At 33.6% G+C, this 27,638-nt stretch overlaps 1 protein-coding gene across 1 annotated transcript in view; it reads right to left on the bottom strand.

Annotated features, from left to right (window-relative positions):
* Positions 1–27,638, bottom strand: part of LOC118201805 (potassium channel subfamily T member 2-like) — a 459,181-nt gene that overhangs the window by 67,943 nt on the left and 363,600 nt on the right. The window contains exons 17-18 of the mRNA XM_085825117.1: positions 18,957–19,180; positions 16,833–17,130 (exon numbers count right to left, since the gene is read on the bottom strand). Of these exons, the coding sequence (XP_085681243.1) occupies positions 16,833–17,130; positions 18,957–19,180 (522 nt within the window). The remainder of the gene's footprint in view (positions 1–16,832; positions 17,131–18,956; positions 19,181–27,638) is intronic.

The following is a 27,638-nucleotide window of genomic DNA, read 5'->3' as shown; positions in this document are numbered from 1 at the left end:
TATTCGCGATGCAAAATTGATAAATGAATTCAATAAACAGATTTGTTGAATCTATTATTTCTATTAAATTATATAATAAATTATTTTTCTTTTTAGTGCACTAAATAAAAGATTATTACATATTTTTTTTTAAAATTCTATTTTATTTTGTGCTTTTTAGCCTCAGTTGCGTGATACCAATTAAAAAACGCTTATAAGAAGCGAATATCGCGATTTCGACATTAAATGCACAGAGATGGCTTACAAAAAGGCAATGTTTTTTACAAACAGTTTAATTTCTCCGTTTGCTTCCGTCTCCAACTCATTTTATAAAACAATGTAAAAAATATCTAATTAATAATTTGTCATTTGTGTGTGCAGAATTCAAACACGATATCTTACCACGAAGTAAAACATCGATGGGAAAATTTCATTCACAGTGAAATACCATGGGTGAACTAAATAAAAGTTAATAAAATACATTAATTCTGATGTTTTTAAAATTATGAAGAAACCGATTCTTCCAAAAAATACAAAATAGACAAATTTAATAACTAGGTTTATGACCAAAGGAAAAAATATTATACAATATTTTAAACATCTGTTACAAATAATGTTAAATTTTGTTGTTTGCTCAGTCTAATCCTAAAAGAAATTGAATTCTAACTTTTTTAATCCTATGCTTAAGGAAAAGAAAAAAAATGCACTTCCCTCAGTCTGTTGATTCTCTGTATTATTTCCCGAATTCCAAGCCTTTTTCGATAGCAGAACATGCATTGACACTTACAAATGCCTCTGAATGTTCGAATTTGGAATTCCACTTAGCAAAGGAGACGTAGAATTTTCGATAAATCGCATTTCTTTGAGTAAAATAAAACACCATTTTGCTACTTTTGTTTGCTCTCATTTTACATTTGCTTTCAAAGCCAAACGCTTTTACTGTGAGGCTTATTCGTTTCTCTCAGCTTTCTCAGAATACATTGAAAGTACCAACAGAATTTTGACAAAAGTGTTTGCAATAGGCGCCTTTTAATGTGATCACGTCTTTTCACAGCTATTTTGATAACAATAAAAGAATGATAACTTTAAACAATGAGAAAGAAATGCCCTTAAAAATAGCAACGGAATTTGACTAATTTAAATAACTATAAATAACTGTAATTTTGTGAAACTCTCTTCAGCACATTCCATTATCATTGTCCAACAGTGTGTGTGCAAAATTCAAACACGATATCTTACCACGAAGTAAAACATCGATGGGAAAATTTCATTCACAGTGAAACACCATGGGTGAACTAAATAAAAGTTATTAAAATACATCAATTCTGAGGTTTTTAAAACTGATGACAAAAGTGTTTGGAATAGGCGCCTTTTAATGTGATAACGTCTTTTCACAGCTATTTTGATAACTTTAAGCAATGAGAAAGAAATGCCCTTAAAAATAGCAACGGAATTTGACTAATTTAAATAACTAGTAATAACTGATAAATTAACTAATAATCAGAAGCACACAGGCAGTTTCACAGAATTTTAATTAAGAAAATGCAAGCCTTTGCTTATAAACTATTTATAATGTCTTTAATGCAAAAATTCATTTTTGAACTCTTCAAAATGCTTTTAGGAATTATATAAGCGATACTTTACCTCTAATTTTAATACTCGAAGGGCAAACCTCATTCGAAGAGAACATTCAATGTAAAATTTAAAATTAAGCAAAAAAGCAACTTTAGTTTGACCCAGATGTTTCCAGAGAAATTTTTTTAGGGAAAAAAGAAATTCTGAAGAAATTGTTTTATTTTTGAAGAAGAGTGTCTGATCGCCCTCATCTTTAGAATTATTCAAAATCTTCGTCAAAACTACAGTACATAAAGTTTTAACTTTAAATGGTTGATTAAAATCTAATCCATTGGAATTTGGCGACTTAAATTCCTTACTTGGCGACATTTCTCTGTTACAGAGCAATTTTATAACTATTTTAACTTTATTTGGCGATTTTACTTCAGTTTAAAAAATTCATTCTGTAATATTTCGATCCTATAAACTGAATTTTAGATCACACTATGCGATGTATTTTCCATGTTTTCGTACATCAGCAATTCGTTGCCAATATTCGAATGATAACATTAACCGCGATCGCGATTAACCGCATTAATGGCATTAACCGCGATCACATTAAGCACTGTCTACTGTATTTTACATTTAATATAATTTTTATTTATACGGTTACGAATTTTGTACAAAAATAGAAAATTCTAGTGAAATTGTATTTTTCTGCATTGGAATAAAAAGCTTGAGAGAGAAGATGCTGTGCCGGAAAAATAAGAATACAGGGCAAGTCTATTTAACTTTGAGTAAATGGGTATCTCGCTGATTTGGCGAGGTATCGGCAACCTGGTAACGCAGTCGCCAAATTTGCCGAGAAATTGATAAAACTCGTCAAACGTCGCGACGATTTGGCGACATTTAGGCTCCGTTCCTGAATATAATAGATATTATAATTGGAAAACTAGCTGTATCCATATCCGGGCTTCAGATGGCTTCCAGTAATTTCGAGAAGCAGAAAGTACTGGAGATTTTTCCGCGGTTGGGGGGAAACTATGTAAGACGGGAGAGAGCATCAGTTTCGCAGTTGCAGTTGTTTGTTCAGAGCGACTTTGGAGCACTGAGATATCCGCGATTAAATCCGCGCAAAGTTTAATAAATAAGGGAAAGATACTAGGTTGTTACGATTTATTCTCAAATTTTGTTCCACTAGGCAAATTTTCTCTGAAATCTTTGAAAATGTTCATAGTTTGTTTACTTTAATTTAAATAAGTTATTTAATGATTAAATAAACATGTAAGAACTACTTTAAATAAATGTCTACCTAAAAATTTAGTATTAATTTTTCATTATATTTGAATAACAAACTGTAATCAACAAAAATATCTTGCAGGGAAGAAACTTTATTATATTAAAAATTTCAGATAGAAAATAAACATAAACTTGAATTTTTTTAACGATATTACTATTATTATTATTAGTTATACATGTTTTGATAAATGCAGGTTTTTTAAAAGCTCATACCACTGAGAGGGAACTGTAGCTTGAGCTGTCAGTTGAAATGGAACCAAATTTGTTAAAGGGACTAATAATGACACGGAAAAAAAGATTTCACAAAAAAAAAAAAAAAAAAAAAAATCCGAAAGCTGACGATAGGGAAAACGTGGCGTTGTTATAGTCTTCATAACGAAGAACTAGTGAAATCAACGAAAAAAACTTTAAGTCGCACTCCTTATGTTATATGTGGCCAAAGCATTTGACTGCGCCAGGCATGAGAGGCTCATCTCCAAATTAATTGATCTAAACTTCAGCAGGGAACTTATTCTACTGCTGAATTCGTTCCTGACCACTCGAACTTTCCAAGTTTCCGTCGGAAATTCTATCTCCAGAGTAACACCTATACATGCTGGTGTACCACAAGGAAGTATGGTCGGACCGATACTCTACCTATTCTATGTTGCGGATTTTGCCAAGCCACATTGCTCATCATCGTTGCGAGCATGTTATGAAGACGATACAGCTCTGGCTGTAAAATACGCAAACATTAAGCACGCTATCAGGAATCTCCAAGCTGAAATGGACTGATCACGTGAACGACGTACGAAAAAAGGCATTATGTGTTATTAAAATGCTTTTCCCAATCATAGGGAAAAATTCCAGACTGGACCTGAATAAGAAAAAACTTATTTATACTTCAACTATTAGGCCCATCCTAACTTACGTCTCACCTGCCTGGGCTGCGGTTACAGATAAGGACATCGGTAAACTGCAAATTGTACAATCTAAATTTCTCCGTCTGATGACCAATGCACACTATTACGTGCGTAACCACTAGCTGCATAAAGACCTCAAGTTGGACTTTCTAGACAAATAACTCAAGTTAACTAATGAACACGTTTTCACAAAAGCCCTTAAGTGCGAAACTCTGAGCTATTTTGGTACCTTTCATTATGAACTGTTATACGAGGATCGAATGCTAAGACCCTTTGCAGCTCATATGATTGATACAAATTTTCCTAACTAATTTAAGAACATTGAAATGCTATCGGGACTTGTATAAAAGTTTCGTCTTTTAAGATGCACTTTGCATTGCATTTGCTTAACGTTTTTATTAGTTTGAAGCCTAACTACTGATTGTAATAATATGAAGAATAGTACGAGTACTTTTGTGGATAGTTTCCGAGTTGTAAATTGTTTCTTTTGATAAAAATCAATTTTATCAAGCTGTCATCGGTTCTGTGTATTATGTAGAAATTATCCTTTCAGAAGTTTTTTCTAACTGTGGATCCCTGGACAGGAAGTGGTCAGTAAATTAGAGGTTGGGCTTCGAAGCTGACATCGGAAGTACTAGATAAGAGGTAAGGGATAAGGAGCCCTTTTCCGTTTGCTTAATGAGCACTTAGCCACTAGACGGTCTGCAGGAAACGGCGTTTTGATAAAGATTTCTTACTGCGTTGATTTGGACGCTTTGAAGCGAAACAACATTGTTAAGATTGTTTCTGTCGTAGATGGCAGATTTTGTAAAATAAGACTTGACTTGAAGATAGGCATTATTTATTGTTATGGGTTGATGATTGATCTGTGATGTAAACAGAAAATGTAGACAAATGTACTTTTCAACGTAAAAGACATTTTGTAGGGGTGTAATGTATTTCGAAAAAATGCATTGAAAAAAAAGTTTCGTGTGTATGGAAAACTCAGGGTCGTTTCCTCTTCCTGAAGTTTTTCAAGCTGTTGATAAAGAAAGTGGTACGGCACCTAATCTAATTTTTACGCAGATATAAATAGCTGGAAAAAGGTCAAGGCAGACTTTGACCAATTAATTTGAAATGGGACGTGGTTGCATCGGAAGTTGCTGTATATAATTAATAATTAGGCTAGGAGTTAAAAAGGGAGAGATTTTATTGAAGGAGAGGCTGAGAATTTTCTTCAGGCCTTTTCGGGTTTGGCTTTTGCTTGATTTGGTTTTATCTTGGTACTGGATTAAAGTTGATGTAAAGTTAAGCGAAAATGAAGTAGAAAACGAATAATAGCTTAATAGCTTGATACCACTGCTTTGATCAAGCATTTTGGTATCAAGCACTTTTCACTACGAATAATAGCTTTGTTTGGGAATGCATTATATGCGAACAGCTTTTCATCGTTGAAAATTAGATAAGAAAAGAACCGAGGTGACGTTTGAGTATCCATATTCTGTGATGAAGATAATTTTCGGTAATTTCTGTCTAATCTTTACACATTTTTAACGCAACTGAAACACATTCAGGGATCAAGCTGTGGTAAGAAATAAAGAAGTTTTTAAATATTTATATACACACATACGTATTTTAACTTTTGCGTCGAAGAAAAATTTAATAAATAAGGGAAAGATACTAGGTTGTTACGATTTATTCTCAAATTTTGTTCCACTAGGCAAATTTTCTCTGAAATCTTTGAAAATGTTCATAGTTTGTTTACTTTAATTTAAATAAGTTATTTAATGATTAAATAAACATGTAAGAACTACTTTAAATAAATGTCTACCTAAAAATTTAGTATTAATTTTTCATTATATTTGAATAACAAACTGTAACCAACAAAAATATCTTGCAGGGAAGAAACTTTATTATATTAAAAATTTCAGATAGAAAATAAACATAAACTTGAATTTTTTTAACGATATTACTATTATTATTATTAGTTATACATGTTTTGATAAATGCAGGTTTTTTAAAAGCTCATACCACTGAGAGGGAACTGTAGCTTGAGCTGTCAGTTGAAATGGAACCAAATTTGTTAAAGGGACTAATAATGACACGGAAAAAAAGATTTCACAAAAAAAAAAAAAAAAAAAAAAAAAAATCCGAAAGCTGACGATAGGGAAAACGTGGCGTTGTTATAGTCTTCATAACGAAGAACTAGTGAAATCAACGAGAAAAACTTTAAGTCGCACTCCTTATGTTATATGTGGCCAAAGCATTTGACTGCGCCAGGCATGAGAGGCTCATCTCCAAATTAATTGATCTAAACTTCAGCAGGGAACTTATTCTACTGCTGCATTCGTTCCTGACCACTCGAACTTTCCAAGTTTCCGTCGGAAATTCTATCTCCAGAGTAACACCTATACATGCTGGTGTACCACAAGGAAGTATGGTCGGACCGATACTCTACCTATTCTATGTTGCGGATTTTGCCAAGCCACATTGCTCATCATCGTTGCGAGCATGTTATGAAGACGATACAGCTCTGGCTGTAAAATACGCAAACATTAAGCACGCTATCAGGAATCTCCAAGCTGAAATGGACTGATCACGTGAACGACGTACGAAAAAAGGCATTATGTGTTATTAAAATGCTTTTCCCAATCATAGGGAAAAATTCCAGACTGGACCTGAATAAGAAAAAACTTATTTATACTTCAACTATTAGGCCCATCCTAACTTACGTCTCACCTGCCTGGGCTGCGGTTACAGATAAGGACATCGGTAAACTGCAAATTGTACAATCTAAATTTCTCCGTCTGATGACCAATGCACACTATTACGTGCGTAACCACTAGCTGCATAAAGACCTCAAGTTGGACTTTCTAGACAAATAACTCAAGTTAACTAATGAACACGTTTTCACAAAAGCCCTTAAGTGCGAAACTCTGAGCTATTTTGGTACCTTTCATTATGAACTGTTATACGAGGATCGAATGCTAAGACCCTTTGCAGCTCATATGATTGATACAAATTTTCCTAACTAATTTAAGAACATTGAAATGCTATCGGGACTTGTATATAGTGTAAATAATGTATATAATTTATCTTATCCGTCTTAATTTTCATATTACAGTTCTGTTTGTAAAACATTCTGTATAATATACCACCACAAATCGGAAGACGTTATCAGTTCACGAGACGCAGGACAGCAAATCAAGACTCCTCCAGACCAATGAGTTGAAACTTCAACACTCACGTGGCAATGGTCACTGGTCACGCCCCTTACCTCACCCTCAGCGCTCCTTCAGTCACGGCAGCAGTCAGTATCAATAGCTGTCAAAAATGCTATAGCCAGGCGTCGAACGACACTACTTCAGAGATCCAAATCCCGTCATGCAAGTTCGCATGATAATTCCGGCATATCAGCAGAACTGGGAACTAGGATCAAGGAGAAAGAAGAAATTTCAATGCAGCATCGCTTTAATCCAACAAATAAACTACACTAAAGAAGTTACAGGGATGATATTTCAGTGTCCCGTAGTATTTTGTTCAATAAAAGTGCTTCCTGTGCGAGGGTCTTACAGTGTGATCCCCCTTCTCGTGAATCACATACTGTATCCTGTACAAAACATTCTCGACGGTCGAATGTAACATGTCACCAAGAATGCTTAGCACAGCCACTGATAAATTATCCTTTAAGATAGCCAAGGACCCCATTAAGACAATCATTGATCTTCAGTTAATCTCGGAGGAAAAATTACATGAGATTAGGTACGGGGAAAGAGGCAGTCAAGCAAATGAAAAAAAGCCACTTACGACCCTTTCTTCTGTAATGTGATCGCGCAACAGCCACTACATTTAAATGTGAGGTGGACCTCCCGTCTAAATAAAAGTCACCTAATACAGCAACTGAGTCTGCTGAAGTTGTAGCTTGACAAAATTAGTCGTCATATCATGGTATATTTGAGTGGTAACAGTTCAGAAGTGTTGTCCTACTAGAGTAACGAACGTTCTCAAAAAAAGAGTGGCTGCTGATGAAATTTGCTGCAAAGCCACGCCAAATAATGACTTTTGGTGAATGCAGTGGGATTTTCTCAACTGCATGGAACTGTCTGGATGCAGAAAGTAGAAGAATTGTGTAGTATCATTAACAGTCCCATTAGGTGAAAATGGACCTCATCTCCCGGCAGAATTCTGCACGGCCAAGCATCGTAGATTTCCATTTTGGCAAGAAATGTCAGCAGTCTTCATAATCGTTGTATTTTAAATCCTGCCCGCGGCTTATATTGCACGGGTAGAAGTGAACTTTCTGAAAGATTTGACATACCGTCGAAAGTTTCGAATCCATTAATTGCGCTTTTCTCTTAGCAGTGGCCGCATGGATGACATCAATGATTGCTGCCGCGACATCAGTAACTGTCTATTCTGACACCTGTTTCCTCCCTGTACCAAACTGAACTGCTAAGAATCCTGTTTCTTCTAATTTCTGAATCATGTCTTTCAATGTGTTAATCAATACAGGGCTTTTACGTAGGCCTCTGTAACTTCTAAACTCATGAACAGTGGCAGTTGTGTTCGATTGATGAAGATAAAACTCCTTCACAAGTAACGCATGCTGAACCCAGTTAACATTCATTGTGTACGTCGGTGATTTTCTCTTATTTTTCTAGCCTGAGTTACTGACACTGCTGTAGTTTCCGTAACAGAGCATTTGAAGTTTCAAAATGTATTTGTATTTCATGCAAATTTTCAGTTGTGTAGACTAGAACAGCGCCAAATTTTCCCTAATCGCAGCAATCGCTTCTCATGTCGTCATGAGATAGTATTCCAAATGTGATAGTATTCCAGCTGGTATATTGAGTTTCAGATTGCTCTGAGTGCTGTCAGTTAAAAAAAAACGCTATGCATTTAATTTGAAACTATTGCTGTAGACATTTGTGGAATTTTTTATGAAGATTCAAGAACTGATTAATCAGTTCATATTTGTATTTAATTTTGTTTTACAACAACATACAGTATATTTCTGTATTTAATCACACAGCAATATGTACTTTAATTTAGGTAAAAATAACACTTTAGGTAAAAATAACTAATTGAGAAGTCAAACAACAAATACCAGCGTTATATTTGCAAATTTTCACAGGACTAGTTCGATGTTTTTACCGAACCATCACCCTCAGCTGCCAAAATGCAAATCTAATCAAAATTCTTCCAATCGTGTTTCAAGAATTCTCTTAAAATGCAAACTTGCCTTTTTTCGGTCCCTCGTAAGGGATATTCTTACCCTCAGGCAGAGAGCTCTAGCATGGTTTCCCATATTCATGTATCGTAACCTAACCTATTTAAAAGTTAATTCGTCTTTAAGTACAATCCAGGGTTGACAAATTAATAATCCATCATTGATAAATAATGGTAAATTGGTAGTCATGATGAAAACTCGGATACCCTTAAGCAACATGCAGTTACCAATCTTGAAATATGGAACAACGGAATGTTCTCACCCGAAAGCCAGGAGTCTCCGGAGGGCTTCCCCGTTGAGCGGAAATTCGGTATCATAAGAACTCAGTTCACTACTCGATGCATGACTCGCATTGCGAAACTATTTATAATATGATTCTCATGTAACATATAGAGTCGGCGAATAATTTCTATTTTTAGTGAGAAATAAAACTCCAATTTTCATGTAAAAAATAAACTTTAATTAGACAAGAATCTTACGTTCTGTTCGATGACCTTTTGCCATCTTTTTGATAACTTCATGAATCCGCGCTCACGAACGTCTGCTCTTCACCAGAAAAAAACACAATCAAGAGCGGTTTGAGGTTATCACTATTACTGAAGTTTTTACCATTTATCAAGTTTTGTAAACCTCGAAATAAATGATAATCTGATAAGTGCAAGGCCGGGCTATATGGGGGATGCAACCTCACTTTCAAAACTCAACAGTTATCCAAATTGAACTTGAGATATATAAGCTTCATCTGGAACTCGCTAATTCATATACAAAGTTCGCTGCTATAGAACAAATGGCTTGGTCTAGAACTGAGAATGTGGTTAACCGTCATAAAAACACCCTTGCATTTAAATTCTCAAAACTTTTTTTACATTCTTCCAATTTAAGTAGTTAAAAAAATCTTCCCATTGCAAATATTAAGACAATGGTTAATATTTCTAGAATTAGTTTATGACTACAAGAGAGAATTGTCAAATATAATTTTAACTTCTCACAAACCTCAAAACCTTCGCTTCCAAAGATTTTCACTCCTATCGAAAAAGCTTCCAAATTCGGTAAAGTTTCAGATACACAGAAAGAAATGATTAGGCATCTTATCGCGCATAATGTGAAATTCGACAATAAACCTTTGAAACTAAGTCTAAACGCGAGAGAAAGAGCTACAATGCGTGAAATTCATTCTAACCAGGACATTATCATTTCAAAGGCTGACAAATGTTGGCTAGATAGTCGTCATGAACAAGAACACTTACATTGATGGTGTCACCAAACTCTTAAACGAAGCACCATATATTCCGATCCCGAAAGACCCTTCACCTTCGGACATCTCAAAAATAAAAACTGCGATCAAATCTTCACAAATCCTTCCGATCCACTTGAAACGATCGCTTATCTGTTGCGAATTGTGCCAGATTATATGCTCTTCTCAAAATTCATAAAAGTGGTATTCCTTTCCTGCTAAATATTTAGTTTCTAGATTTTCAACTCTATTAGATAATAACATTTACACCATAAAAATTGAATAGGGCTTGTAAAGAAAGTTAAAAGTATTTCTCCTAGAAATTTACTAATGATTTTTTTTTGATGTAAAATCGTTATTCACCAAAGTTCGATTGTAGGGTGCATTAAGATGTCTAGAAACCAGACTTCGCGAATTTCATTTCTCTTGCATCGAAATTGATGAGCTAATTTCCCTTACTCAACTCTGTTTGAAACAAACGCATTTTGTTTTAAAAAAATGAGTATGATAAGCAGACTAAGGGATTAGCTATGGGAAGCCGTATTAGTCCCATCCTGGCTGATATCCACATGCATTATTATGAATAAATTATTTGAAACTTCCAACTTCCCGGTATGGTTCCGCTACGTAGACGATACTTTTACCCTGTTTGACGATAATAAAGATGATTTAAATGAAGTTCTTTCAATAATGAATTCCATTGATTCTGCTATTCAGTTCACTTTCGAACTTGAGACATGCAGTTCTCTTCTGTTCCTCGACATTTTGGTCACACGTAACACATCCAACTTCAGTACTACTGTTCATCGTAAACCTTCATCGGTTTGCCTTCCATCACGCTTCATGTCCTCCGACTAAACAAAAGTTAGCTTCCTTTTATTCCTTTGTTTTCCGTGCACTTCAAGTTTGCTCTTCCAAACTGGCTCTTAATCAAGAACTAACTTATTTAAAAGCAGTTGCTATTGGCAGGGGTTTTTTCATTGAACATTATTAACCGTGCAGTTAAAAAATTCACATCGGAACACATCAAAAGGTACAATCCTGTCTTAGGTGATTATAAGAATTCTGTTGTCATTCCTTTCTTTCCGTGAATTAGCTATAAAATTGCACGTATTTTACAGAAATTTAACTTTCGGTTGTTTCTTCTCCTATCAATAAAATTATGAATTCCATATTTAAGGACCAGGTTCCGGATATGAATTCCTTGTCTATTTACAGGTTTCCTTGCCAGTGTGGTTTAATTTACATTGGTGAGACTAAGACAGCCTTCAAATTTCGCGTTAAAGAAAGTAAGACATATGTTACAAAAACGGAAACACAGAAGTCCTCTTTTGCCCGGTATTATTGGTCCGAAAATCACACTTTCCATTTTTCTGCAGCTAAAATTATTCAAAAAACATCTTCCTTGGTGAATTAGATTTTTTAGAGACGTTTCACATTCAAAAAACACTTTCTGTCCTGGTTAACGACCCTAATTCCATTTCAGCTTTACCTTCAGTCTTAAAGAAAATTATGCTTTAGTTTCCTTGTTTCATCAATATATGGCGCCAGTAACTTAACTTCTGTCCAACCATTCTTGTCTTATCATTATATCTTATCTCGTTCATTTGCTCTTTGGCAGATGAGGATGATGGTTAGGTAAAAACATCGAAACTAGTCCTGTGAAAATTTGCGCTGATTTTTGTTGTTTGACTTCTAAATGAATATATGTATTTTAATTATTAATATTATTTCCATCGTATTTAAAAGTAATTTCGTAAATAAAAGCATTTCCTACAGAGGAATCTTTCAATATAAAAATGTAAGAAAACAGCTAAAGATCACAAAATTTAGACTATTAGTATAAATTGAACATAAAATTTAGAATTTTAATATAATATGAATATAAAATTTTAATATAATACTTAACATTTTAATATAATAACATATTTTACATTCTCAGAATTTTTTCTTTTGAGATTTAGCAGCTGAAAATTTTGAGGTTCCTATAGGACAAATTTCGTGTATTTTTGTTTACAACTGTTAGTTTATGATCAATTTTAACATTGGGTGCAAAAATGAACATTTTTCACATATTTTACTTTTTCACAAAAACAAGAAAGCGGCTGAGATTCACAGAGATACGTGAAGTTTATAGTGTTACTTGCTTAAAATAACACATTTAACACAGTTGGTTTAAAACATTTCCTTCTGAAGATTTTCTCTTGAAGATGACCAACGTTCTAACCGATCTTCTGAAAATGGTCATGACAAAGTTAAAAGAAATAATTCAATCAAATCGTCGTATAAATGTACGACAGATTGCAAAAAGTTTAAATGCATCACACACAACAACTGAAAATTATTTAAGATGTCTTGGACTTGTTAACAAGCTTGATATTTGGGTTCATCATTAACACAACGAATCAATATTTGGGATACACATTTCATATGTAATGCAATCGACCCTGTTTTGAAATGAATTATCATTGGAAAATGCATTGTCTACAATAATGTTGAAAAATGCATTGTCTAAAATAACATTAATAAAAAAAAGGATCATGGTCCACTCATGGTGAATCAGCACAAATCACATCGAAAGACAAATTGTATCAGAAAAAGATCATGTTAGAAGTTTAGTGGGATAACAAAGGGGTTGTGTATTTTGAGCTGCTTCCACGCAAACAAACTATCAACTCAAATATTTACTGCTAACAACTTATGAAATTGGAGGAAGCAATAAAAGAGAAAATTCCAGAAATGGCAAATTGCAAATGAGTCGTTGGACAATGCGAGTTCCCATGCATATTTAACAACATGTAAGAAGTTAGTGGAGCTTGATTGGAAAGTGAAGTTGCATCCCCCATATAGCCCCGGCCTTGCACTTATCAGATTATCATTTATTTCGAGGTTTATAAAACCTGATAAATGGTAAAAACTTCAGTAATAGTGATAACCTCAAATCACTCTTGATTGCGTTTTTTGCTGATGAAGAGCAGACGTTCTGTGAGCGCGGATTCATGAAGTTACCAAAAAGATGGCAAAAGGTCATCAAACAGAACAGAAGATACTTGTCTGATTAAAGTTTATTTTTTACATAAAAATTGGAGTTTTATTTCACACTAAAAATAGAAATTATTTGCCGACTCTATATGTTACATAAGAATCATATTATAAATTTCGCAATGCGAATCATGCATCGAGTAGTGAACTGAGTTCTTTTGATACCGAATTTCCGCTCAACGGAGAAGCCCTCCGGAGACTCCTGGCTTTCGAGTGAGAACATTCCGTTGTTCCATATTTCAAGATTGGTAACTGCATGTTGCTTAAGGTTATCCGAGTTTTCATCATGACTACCAATTTACCATTATTTATCAATGATGCATTATTAATTTGTCAACCATGGATTGTACTTAAAGACGAATTAACTTTTAAATAGGTTAGGTTACGATATATGAATATGAGAAACCATGCTAGAGCTCTCTGCCTGAGGGAAGGTCCTTTGAAAGAAAACTGGCTCGTATTCACATTATGAAGTTATCACATTTAGCGATGCTAGAAAAAAAACCTTTCTGAGAAACAAGTTACTGCAGCACTCATTTAAACGGAAGGGTTCCTTGTCGAAACACTTGCGCTGGATGCTGTATCTCTGCTACGAACAAGGGGTATTTTACGAGTATTGAAATAATGTAAAATGTTCCACTTATAGCTCTGTCTAGCGTAGATTTTCGCCAATTGATCCGATAGCGATTTTACAAATAAGAGTAAACATAAAAACAGCCATGCACTAGCCTGGGTTTGAACCCCAGTCGAACTATTATTATTAAGTGGTCTTTAACAGCGGCTGAGCCGATGAAGACTAATGTGTAGTGGTATTCTGTCCCAGGTTAGAACCCAGACAAATGGGCTGCATAGATGGTTTTCCACATGTGTAATGTGAATACGAGCTAGTTTATATAGAAAGTACTTTACGATTACTCTTTCTCTTGCCTTCCCTTTTCTTTGGGCAAATAGCGTTTGTGTGATTTGCCATGTTAAATTAATGTATTACTCAGGCACTGGTTGCGCTAACTATTAAATAAGACGAATGTTTTAGAATATTTTCTTCTGACCGAAGTTTCGCTAAGAAAGCCCAAATTTATCAAAACTGCCATAAGAAAGTGGTTTTTTTTTATTTTGATGCTAAAATTCTTCTGGTACTCTATACGTTGATTTATGTACTTTTAGTAAATTGTCTTAATGTTTTGGACATATTTCAAGATGCAAGCATATACATTTTCTTAAAGCTGTCACAAAAAATGTTCTAGGTCATAGGCATGTAATTCCTTGCTGGTCAGAGTGCTTTAACACGCATAAAATGCAAATGAATATTTGCTAACGTTTTAAGACAGTCATGGTAATCCATTAGAAGGAATCGTTGGAGTTTGCAGACAAAATGGCGCACTTGTCTTCCATGGATTCGAATAAATTTGTATTGATACATAACTTTAATATGTAATTAATTTGGCAACAGTCTCATTGAATAATTGAGAAAAAATTTTCCAGGTAATTATTTATGGTGTGTCTTTGCCTTCAACTCCCTTCCACGGAAACTGCGATCGATCGTCGACGATCATGATGTTTAATATTCACTTCCCCGTCATACTAAAAGAAAGATCGGATTTAAAGTTGAATTTGGAAAGGGCTTTTTTTAAATAAATATAATCTGTTTCAAATTGCCTTCTGGAGTTAGCAAAGTGCAGGTATATAATATCTGCAAAATCATACCATTTTCAAACTTAATAAATTTTCTTATTGAAATTATTAGTGCATAAAATGTCTTCTGCGGGCTAGTTTCATAGTGCATGCTTTTAAGTCAAAAGGAATAGAATATGTTTTTGATTAACTTTTGATAAAACATTTCGAGAGATATTGAAACAACAACACATGAGAAATTTCAGAATAACCGGATCCGAGACATTTGAAAGTTACAACAAAATATTATCAAACATATATGTGAATAAAAATTGCTTCATAACATTTTAATACATTTCTATATTATTCGGACTGAACTACAGTGTACTCACGATTATCTACAGAAAAGTTTCCTGTTTTCGGAGTATTTCTACATCTAAACGCATGCACAGTAATAAATAAAATGAAGCGTTTCTTATTGAAAAAGCAAAGAACCTTAGATCATTTTTAAAGGGACGGAAATGAAAATCTCAATGTAGATAAATTACAATAAAAAAAGGGGCATGCATGAGCTGAAAGATATTAGAAAATAGGTTTCGGGATTAAATGGGTTCTTGAAACAAGCGATTTTAAAAAAGTAAAGGGATACAAGAAGAAGCAGTATTACTATTAGATTATGCACCTTCTTCAAGCAGCTGACGGTGTAATGATGGCTAAACTTTTATGGCCAAATGTTTAATTTAGCTAGTGGATCAAAGTGTAATATCGTCAGTGAAACGACTTCAACGTTGATTAATGTATGTCAAAGTAGCACTTACCTAACGCTTGGGTATCCACTAATTACTGTGTACCTAATACACGTGTTTTAATATCTTTATACATTGGTTAATGTACTTAATATCTTTATACATTGGTTAATGCAAGACACTGTACCACACAGTACTAATCTAGGGTCTAACTTTTAATTCACTGTATACTAATTACTTATTCCAGCATAACATCGCGCACCTAATATTTCAGTATGCACATGTCTTCTGTAATCTAATGATAATGATTCAAAGGATCATAGTGTACTCAACATATGAGTACACACGTTATGTACATATGCTACCGTATCCATGCTTTTGCATACACCTTGTAACATGGCACTGTATTATCCAGTGTCTAACATTAATTAGCTTTAACGCCACTGTATTAAGTACCAAATTTGTATATATGTTTATGTATTAGTATATTAGCACAATGAACACGTATGGTTATCTAGATAAAGGTGGACGTGGCGCTATACCGATTAACCGTATTGGTAGAGGGGTGGTACCCACGTCCTCCGTCGCATGTCGCACGAGGAAGTTGATGATTTAATGAAATTCTGGAAAAGAATGACTGTATTGAATGTCCTACGCAAAGGCTTGGTCGAAAGTAAAACCATAGCACTGTTCCAATCATGAAAAAAGATTCTTCCTAATACAGAAATCAGAGATTTATCTAATTGTGAAGAGTTGAGGCAATAACGGAAGGTATGTGTCAAAAAATTGAAAACTTAAACTTCTTTGAAAATGTCAATCAGGAAAACACCGAAGAATGGTTCGATGGTGATTCGACTGAATCGGGCTTTCAGTGCTCGAGAGATGCGAATATCGTTTTAAATATCTACAGAAGAGGCGGAAAGTGGTACAGAAATACAAGCGAAGAAGATACTGGCTATTACATTATAGTCCCAAGACATTTGTTGAAACACTTTTGGACTTCGTCTATCAAAAGAAATTCGAATAAAGTGATAAAATAACACTTCGAAAACTACGCAATGTAAATCGACAAACATTTAAACGTTCTCAGAAACAAAGTAAAATTGCTGGATCTTTTGAATAAATGCACACGATATGCATGAAAACTGATGGTATGGATTACCTGTGTTTTTCAGTTCGTGACCTGCTTCCCTGGCATTAGCCCCCATAATCGAGAGTACACTGTGGCTTTTAGATTATGAGAATCTGATACTCACTCGCAGTTTTCTGCAGGAGTGACCCACGGGTTATCTAAATATTGATCTTCTTCCTCCTTCGTTTGATCTTTGTTATTATCTTCCTCCTCCTCTTCTTCAGATTCAGAATCCGAACCTTGACCGAACATGGCCGGCACTGGAGCAATACTGGGCCTTCTTCCTCTCGCCAACGCGGCGCTGAAGTTTTCCGAACCCGGAGCTCCGTCCATCTTTGGAAGATCAAGGTGTTTTCCGAACTTTTTCATTAGTCCTATTTTGAACTTGGAACGAATTGGGGTCATTTCAAGTGATTTATAATCTAAAAGAAAGCAAAGTATGAAGCTTTACAATGGATTCATTTCTTTTCCCTGTAGTATGCCATTCAAATATTAACCTATGAATGGAACGACTGAAAAAGGGAAAAGGTTGCATGCTAACAAAGTATGCTGTGACCTGAAAAGCAAAGTTAAGTCATTAAGTAAGCCAAAATTGGTACGGTATATTTGAAATAGAAATTAGTACAGAAGAAGCGGTTAATGTTATCCTTAATGCAGTAGACGCGGTTAATGGTTTCAACGTGATCGTGGTTTTCGGATACGCGGTTAAATTCGGATATGCAGTTCAATTGATCGCGGGTTTCGGTTACTATTATCGAATTGCTGACGTTTCACTAGTTTTTATGTGAAAACATGGAAAATGCATCGCTAATATTGACCAGTTAATATTTTCAAGTAAATTTTTGAAATCGTTTAGAGACATTAGGTATTTTTTTGAAAGCAGGAGAGATGAAAAATGAGCAATGCTTTCGCCGGGACTCGAACCACGGACCTCTCGAATACGCGTCGAGCGTGCTGACCACTACACCACGAAGGTGTGCTAAAAAGGCGGGAGAAATAGCTTATAACTGAAGTAAATTATCCAAACAAGGTCAAAATAAATAAAAAAGATTATCAAATTGCTGTAAAATGTCACTAAGTATAAGAATCAAAGAAACATTTAACACCTACACGAACACACGTTGCTTATAACGCAAAGGTACACATGCGGTCATTTTGACCGTGTATACATTTTAATGTTTTTTTTACCTATTTTAATATTTAAAAAACATCATAAGGCAATAAATTTTAAAGAACATTTAAATTAACAAACAAAGATTATTAAAATGACTGATAATAAATGCATTACAATTTTGAAACTTTTACAAAAGCAGAAAACTTGTGGTTACCAAACTTTGATATGTTATATACTGGTGTAATGCAAAGTTCACAAGCTTCCTCATTTCCAATCAAGCAGTGCTGCCAGTATCAGAACGTAAAGATGCTCGTCGGTTAAACTGATCGATTTTACGTGTTAAATAGTTATATTTCACATTTTACATAAAATTATTATTATTTTTTTAAATTTAAAAATATGAAAACAGGAATCGTTGTGTCATTTAAAACAGTTTTGTAACTGGAAGTACATGTCCGTCGTGAAAATAAGAGCCGTGTAAGCCAACACGGTGTATATTTAGTGATTAAATCCGTTTTAACCTTATTTGATTCATTTCATAAGTATACCCACACGGCTTTCACTAAATCGTTTTATGATTATTTAGGTTATACTTTGTATACTTACGTTATTTTTATGTTAGATATTTTCGTCATTTTTACGTTATTCATTTATGTTACGTTACATAGTTACACATTTACAATATACTTTGTATATTTGTATCATTTGAAAGCTTTAACAAAGCTTAAATATGGCAAAGTGATAATATAACAATAAGTGAAAGGATAAAAAAAAAAGCACTGGAATTTAAAGAAGCATATGTGTCGCGAGCTATAAGAGTCTCACTTCGCTCACTGGCAACTACTCAGTTTTCGCGTTAGAGCATTAGATGTGAGCAGAAGAATTTCTGACTTCTCCCTTAGAATAGAAATTTCTCTTTTTATAGAACTATCGATATCTGTAGAAGTGTGAAACATTTATCTTGAAACTGTGAATATGTAACTGTTTCAATATGTAACTGTGTAACTGGAATTCCAATAGAGTGATGAAATTTAGAGCTTAGAATCGAAAATTGAATTTAGATAAAACATTAAGAATTGCTGTTTAGACGAACATGTCTTTTAAACATTAATTTAGGGAAATAAAACTATTTACCTGATTCTCCCAAATTAAGGTGCAAATTTGATACATTTGGGCTCTTCGATTTTGAATTATCCTCATTGCCAGGGGCTGGTAAAAATGCACTGTTTTCTTCTTTGGTGATGTTCATGTAGAAGCAGATGTCCGATGACTGCATGAGATATGAGGGACCAGGATTTAACATGATAGGCCAAGTACCCGGTACATCTGTTTGCACTCCAACCAAAGCTACACCATACCTAAAGAACAAATAGGGGTGTTAAATTAGCATTTCGCATTTCATTTCTCTCAAGAGCTTAAAGGTTTAAATAATAAAATACAATTAAATAAATTTTATGCAATAAACTTTTATCTCAAATGCAGTTCATGCTGCAGTAAAAGGAGAAAAATAATTTATCATACAATTTAATAGGAATAATAGATTAGAGAATCCATCTACAATTTTATATCACCAGTAATAAAAACGTGGGGACCCATGATAAATTTAAAAGCATAATGGCTTTTATATTTGAAGATGCAATTCAATAGATTTCGGTTTTAGGCACTTCACACTTTTGTTATTCGCGATATAAAATTATAGATGAATTCTATAAATAAAGTTATTTAATCTATTATTCCCATTAAACTCTATGATAAATTATTTTTCTATTTTCTGCATTCATTATCATTTCCATTTTAAATAAAAGTTTATCGTGTAAAAACCTTATTTTAATTGCATTTTATTTTCTGTTTCTTAGTCTCAATTACACATTATCAATGATGAAAACTTTATTTAAACTTAGTAAAACACAAGCAATCGCTACATATAATAAAAGGAAGAGTCTGTCTATCTCTGTGTGTGTCTTTCATTCGTGCTGCGCGTAAGCTAATAGACACAGGCCTACGAAATTTGGTACATAGAGTGCATCTAGAAAAGAGCCAGTGCACCTAAAAGCGAATTTTTCAAAATTAGAATGAGTGTTCTTTATTTTATGTTTTTTGATGAAATCCCATCAAATCGATAACTCTCTCTGATTACATCAGCAACAATGGCATGCAGCCATTGTTGCTGATATATCACTGTCGCCATTGTTTCTGATATCAGCACTATTGCCTCGGAGAAATGAGGGCGATAATTCTGTGCAATTTTTAAATTTAGTGTTTCACTTGGATACTGGACGTTTCTCGAGAGAAATGATAAAATATAGAAATTTACTCAATTAATAATTTTTACCATTCTTGTTTTAAAAGCAGATAAAATATTTGTTTAATGATCTTTGAAATTATCCGATACATTTTGAGATTTGAAATTTTAAAATCTTAAACGTCGAATTATTTAAAAATCGAGTGATTTACAAAAATTCGCCGAAAGTTCAGAAATTAAGTTATATGTTCCATACAAGTTTCATCGAAAAGATTGTTTTCCGCTGTATTCGAGAGTGAAGTAGTAAAACTCTGATATGTTTAGTTTGTTCATTAAACGAAGATATCTGCGAAAAATTGTTTAAACATGAAATAAATAAAATCTAAATCAAAGTTTGAAAAAAAATCCCTTCATCCCATTGCTTTGTCATCGAAAATTGTGTGTGTGAAAAATTGGATATGCGTGTGTGCAAAATTATCAAGAAGTAGATTAAAAATCGATAATAAAATTCTATGGATTTCGTTCACAATGTGTGAACTAAATGAAAGCTTATAAAAATGAACTAAGTCCAACTCCTAAATGGTTTGTCTTCATCCATTTCATTCATTACTATTTATAAATTTCGCTAAAAATGTTCTTGCTCTCAAAATTTTGCATTACGACTTTTGAATGCCTTCTAGCTTGAAATTTCATTCAGGATGGTTATTTAAAATGGAAGAAAAGTAGCTTCGTTGGAAACTGCCACTTTTCGATATTAACTTGTTTCATAGTGGTACACAAATTGATGTAAATCAGATTTCATTCCACTTTGAATGAGAAATATTAAACCCAAACATAAATGCGAAAATATTCAAATAAACTAAACGTAAGATTCTCGGCATAGTTGAATCAAAAAATGGAATCGAAAATTTTCATGATTCCATATACTTACTCATAAATATACATGAAGGCTAAATTCTTATTTAGAAAGTGTTTTTTTCCCCTTTACGGTTGAGAAGAAAGTTTTGTAAATAATGCTAGTGAAAGCTCGTTTCTTTTTCCAAGAAAATGTTCTTTTCGGACGATGTTGAACAGATTTAACGGTTCATTTATTGCACTGAAACCGCTAAGCAAATTTTGTTATGAAATTAATCCTGATGTGTGATTACTTGATTTACGGTTGCTTTTGGAACACCAATAGCCGTGCGGTAAAGTCGCTGCACACTGATAGTTCGGTCCGGGGTTCGATTTCGACGAATGAGCTGAATGCGTAAGCGTTTTTGTGGTTTTCTTCATGTGAAATGTATATAAGAGCCAATATCCCTTAGACAGTCCTTCACGAAGGCATGCCTCCTCCTAGGCAAATAGCCCTCGAATGCCTTTCCATATTCAGTTAAACCAAACCTTACAGTTGGTCTTCTTTGGAGAAAATATATTAGGCTAGCATTTAAAAGTAAACATGGATACAAATAGAATAAAAGCAAACTGAAGGTATCATTAGAAAGAATCATAATTTATTTACAACAACAAATTCCGAAAGGATTTAGATTTTAATATCGCATACAAGGGTTTTAAGATATTTTATGTCTTTGCTGAGCTCTCAGTTTACCAGTTTGCTGTTGTACTCTCTTCTACTAACACAGCTTTGATGTCTTTTTAGCTTTTTTAAATAAACATCGCTATCTTCTCACTTATGCCTTAACAGCATATTTTTAGAATTCCTGGTAGGGTATTAAATGTTACCATATTTTTTTATTTCATTTTTTATTTCCTTCCAATTCATTATATCAACGTACGTTAAGCTTTCTTAACAAGCTGAACTCTGCAACTTTTATTTTGTGTAACTTTCTATATTTAGAAAATTATGTTTCACTACCTGATGCACTTTAACACGCTCTTGTAGATGCATAAAGCTCGTTTTCTGAAATTAGTGCTTATTCATATTTAAAAATCTTGTGCAATCGAAGTGAAAATGGTCGCATATGATTGATTTAACATTAGAACTAGCTCTGTAGCGCCTTCGAAACCTGTGTTTCATTTTGATGTATGGTAATGATTTCGACGTTTTTGCAATATCGTGTTTTATGAAATTATTGCATGTGTACATATTAAGTCTTGCATATCTGACGTGAAAACGATCATATATGTTTAAACACTTGAGCAAGCTCCGTAGTGTATGTATTTAGAAAACTGCTTTTTAGTTTTTGCTGTATGCTAATGCGCTCGATGATTTTGTAATAGCGTGTTTTATTAAAGTATCGCATATAAATACTTGGAGTTTTGCATATTTAACGTGAAAAAGATTGCATGAGTTTTATTTAACATTCGAAAAAGCTTCATGTTGCATGTATTTGGAAAACTGCGTTTTATTGTTCGCTGCATATTTATAAGATTGATGCCTTGCAGTTGGGTTATATATGGCAGCTTGCATGTAAATGGCAGAAATCTTGTGCATTCAACGTGCAAACAATTATATATGTTTAATTTAGTCTTCTTTTGAAGTATATGAAACTATTTTTCTTAGTACTAAAAATTCTGTTATATGTACTGCTAAGCCTAAAGTGGAGGATTTTGTAGTGGTTCCTGCCGTCTTTTTACCAAAAGTACTCGTTGTGCCTAAAGTGAAGGATTTTGTAGTAATTCCTGCTGTCTTTTTACTAAAAGTACTCGTTATGCCAAAATGAAAGGTCCTTTTGCCCATCGGACTCATGTTTGTGTGCATCGGCTAATTTCAGCTTCTTGTACTTTGGCTGATTTATGCATTTTTGACGCGTAGCTAATTTTTAGATTTGTATTTGCGTTTATGAAGTTTAATCTTCTTCGATAGCATAAAATGCGCGAAACTTCTAAGACTTCAGCGAATTATTAGTATGTCTTGTAAAGTACCACAGAGACTGAGAGAAGATGTAAAGGATCCTTCAATTTAACTCAAATAAATGTTAACAGAAGGCACCACTTGTGCTTATAGAATATCCAGCATTTATAACTTGGATCAAAGATAACGAATTTGCTTAAGCTAAGTGCATGTAAGTTAGCCCAAGGGCTACACAGATGGATAAACGCACAAGTTGGTTCTGATCTAAAGTCAGCGTGACAAACCTAATGGCGAGAATAACGCAACGCCGCAGAATCAAAGGAATCAAATTAACAACGTGGCTTTCAGCAGACGGAACATGCTTTGATTCTAGCCTCTAAAATCTTCCTCTAAGTACTGTCTCCTTTCTGTTTCGTTTGAATGTAGGCGAGCTAGAAATTTGCATTCTGGTAGGAAAATGGGAAACGAGAAGGACATTGTGAGGTAAAATTCTTACAGTTTAAATTACTTCGGAATAAACTGTGAGCGAAACAATGAAGATAGAAAGAAGAAGAATTTATTTAAGCCGGGAAATAGACACAGCCTTAGTTTTAATACTATATAGTAACTCTGTTTGCCAGATAGTTTTAAAAACTTATTTTCTTATTGTATGGCTTAATATTCTCCTCTACACTGAAATACACATTTTTAAACTGTAAAATATCGAGTCTATTTTATTAAAAACTGTAATAATAATATTTTTACTTTTATTACAAATTTAATGAGAGCCAAATCCTCAAAAATTTCATTTTTGGCTTTCGGTGTTTATACAGAACTCTCAAAAATATTATTTTTTAGAAATGGGTATGATCCTATTTCACACTATTGAGTTACACAATTTACAATTCTTTAACTGCGTCTGTCGTGGACAGAAACATAATCCCAAATAAACACACAATCCTAGCTACGGAAACATTCATTTCCCCCTATTTAAAAGTCCTCAAGTACCATAATAACATATTACGATCCCTCAAAAGGTACAAATAAAATTATTAGCTTAATCTCGAAACTACGTTCTCGAATAAGTATTAACATTTTAATACCTAGTTTACATAATAATTTTTTAAAACCTAATCTAGAGAAGAAACTCTTAAATAAATACTGGCATGTAAAAAAATTCAAATTTGCATAATCGATTTTACAACTAAGGTGAAGGATGGGTCAACTAAGGTGATTTTACAACTATTATATGACATATAAGAAGAGACCGAGTGTTACATTAATTGACAGGTTACGTTAACTGATCCGCAGGCGAATCCTCCGTGTGTTACCCTTCAGATTCGTGTAAGCTTGTTTGTTTACCGGATTCTCAGTCAATTAACGTAACACTCAGTCTCTTCTTATATGTCATGTAATGTAACCTGTTAATTAATGTAAAACTCAATCTTTTCTTACATGTCAGAAAATTGAAAAACTTCATCAGTGTATGGCAGGAACTTCTACCGCTCAGTCTTTACTTAAAGGCATGCAACCCGGAACATTTCATCTTAAACGTAAATTTTCATCACCATGAACAGAAATCCTTATAGATCAGTCAAATCCAAGTGACCTCCCATAAATTCAATTTCCGTTTCGAAAACTACAAAGAATTATACTAGTCACCATCCGTAATTTCTCCTTTCCCCCCCCCCCTTCTTCATTTTTGCTAAGCTCTTCATCCAGATCAAAGCAAGTCAAAGCTAACCCCCAAAAAGGCTCTCTCCCTTTTTGACAATACCATTCCCCTTTAATTTCAGACCTAATTATTAATCAAATGCCGTTTCCTGACGCAACCGCACCTCACTTGGACATTATTGGTCAGTCACAGTCCGCCACAACCTTTTTCGAACCTATTACAATCACATAGCTTAAAATTATATTCCGCACATCGCCCAGGAAAAGGCGAGTAGGATATTTTTCTCCTCTTGCTTGCTGTGGGAATTATTACGTCGACAAAACTCTCAGGAATATGATATATTTGTCTAATCTTCTGTTTGTTTTACACTCAAAAGATCATTTAAACAATAAACGAGACCAATAATCAAAATCAAGACTTTTTTTTAAAAAATAAAACTGCTGTATCCGTTTGCGTAATGGCAAATCGCCCATTGAGTTGAATAATGTTAACGAATTTCACTTACTGTGCATGTTAAGTAGTGTACCATTGGCGTGGGAAGAAATACTGGCGACTACGGGGCAATAAGCAACCCTACACAACTCAGTTTCTCATGTAAGTGTAAGCGACTGTTTACAATTGCAATACTACCGAAATTTGTTTGTGCTTAATGCGTTTGTTTCTGTTTCATTTCATTTTTTTTTATTTTGTTCATAAACGTTATATTTAATATCAGTTATTTATAATAATTTCCTTGCCTTTAATTCAGCAATTTAAACTGAATTTATTCTTTAATTTATTAAGGTACCGTATATACCCGCGTATAAGTCGATACCGCGTATAAGTCGACCCCCCACTTCGACATAAAAAATTCGTAGAAAATAAGAAACCCGCGTATAAGTCGACCCCCCACTTCCGAAATCGATCGAGAAACTTCGAAAATTTTTTTTGAAGTACTACATTTATTCAAAATCATCTGAGAAAAAAAAGTAAATATACGATAAAAAATACCTTGGTAAATAAACAAAATCAAAATCCTTCAACGTCCGATTCATGGTCAGATTCGCCAAACATTTCATAGAACTCTTCTGTTGTCATTGGCTCGTCATCATACATATTTTCAGTCTCGAACTCTGTATTGTAACGTGTTTGGAACACCATACTTTTCTTCTTTTGCAAGCTTCATTGCTCGTAAACGTATGCCAGTTCTAGTGACAATGAAACCATTCTGCCGGCACTCTAAAACCCAAGCATACAAGTCATTTTATAGTTCTTGAGTTCTTGAGTTTTTATAGAGTTCTGGGAAAGGAGCTTTTCCATGTCGCGACTTCTTTTTCGATTTAGGGATTTTTTGTAACTTTACTTTATTCTTGCGCCAATCGCGAATCAATTTTTCGTCAACCCCAAACTGACGAGAAGCAGCACAGTTATTAGTCTCTTCCGCAAAAGAAATAACTTTTAACTTGAATCCAGCAGCGTATGACTGACGTTCTGTTTAACTACCAATAAATCAGACATATCAACAGAAACAAGAAGGGAAACAAAAACGTACTGACAAGAGCGAGTAAGATTTAACAGTGGGGCACGTGATTCCATCAAAGAATCCGTCGAATCTGGACGTTAAACCGAAGAGTTTTCTGCCCCCGAACAACCAATCAGCATCCAGCAGGCAAAAGCGTCGCCAACATATCCAAAACGCAGGATAATTGGGGAAAAATTATCGTATATAGTAACCTTCTACAATTTATTCTGGAAAAGATTCGCGTACGTAAAAATCTATCTGCATTTAAACCTTTTTAAAAGTTAAAAGAAATATTCAAAACTGTTCAGTTATTGCGTGGGCTATTTTTTTAAATTTTGACGTGTACGCCTGTTTTCAAAAGTATTTCATGAATGAACAATAACTATTATAAAGACTTATACGTACACTGCTCAAAAAAAAAAATGGGACAGTGCTATATCTCCCGTTCTACTGGGGCGATTGACAAAATTCAAACTACGTTTTTCATGTCTCGAAAGCGCGACTTAGGATATATATTAGATTTATATATAGTACTATTCTAACATAGGTATTTTGACACAAAATCGGACTTTTTCTGAAATAACATACCAATTTTTTTACATATTTCGATTCTACGACTCAAATTATGCCAGAATACCAAGTTTTGTAAAAATCGTACGATTAGTTTTTAAAATATTAGCTCTCAAAATTTTAGCTCCTCAATGTTAATTGAATTTGGCAAATATTTATTAATATCTCTTTTTTTATTAAACTTTTTTGATTTTTCTCTCACATTTCGAAATTTTGGTTCATTCCAAATAAAATTTACCCATTTTTTGCGTTTTATTTTTTAAATTTTTATTTTAAAATAATTTCTATAGATTTTTCGAAAAAAAATTTGAATTATAACCTATAAAATTTTTACCATCATCTTAAAGTAGATGTATTTTTAAGCATATCTGCAAAAAATTAGACTTTTTTACTCAAAATTTTCTAAGATATACACGAATTTACATAATTTCGCGTTTTGAAATTTGGCACCTTTTTTTTGAGCGATAATAACGCCAAATGTGGTCTATGGATTTTTGTTACACTCAATTGCCACAGCTATTTTTAACCTTAAACTTCAAGTAAAATTTTACGGAGAATTAATTATATGACATTTTTCCCCTCAATGATGCGTAATAAATATTTATTAATACTATATGAAAGGCTATTTTTTAAATTATAGATGATATTATTCAAATTTTTAACTATTTTTTTTTAAATTTCTCTCGTATCTTTTCTTTTTTTAAAAAAATTAAGAGTAAGTTTTTGTAAGAGTAAATTTTTACCTTCGGCGTTTTATCGTCTGCTACTTTACTTCGTTTAAATCGAATTGTCTAAAACTGAGAATTTTCGTTTGATATTTATTTGAATTTTATGACATTAACTGCATAATTTATTTCTAAACAAACTGTTGCTTTTGAAGTGGCTGAAAGAGCGGCTGATACTATTATCCATATTTTTAAAGCACAATATATTTTTATAGAAACATAATATTTAGAATAATCATTTTTTATAAAAGTCAAATTATGATATAAACATACAACCCTCTAGAGACTGAATTAATGGAAGTTCAATAGTTATGTAGAATTGATCTGCAG

Source organism: Stegodyphus dumicola, chromosome 10, assembly GCF_044657685.1.
Source record: "Stegodyphus dumicola isolate Sdum_Otavi_A_Nest chromosome 10, ASM4465768v1".
Lineage (NCBI taxonomy): Eukaryota > Metazoa > Arthropoda > Arachnida > Araneae > Eresidae > Stegodyphus > Stegodyphus dumicola.
This window is presented reverse-complemented; position numbering and strand designations above follow the sequence as displayed.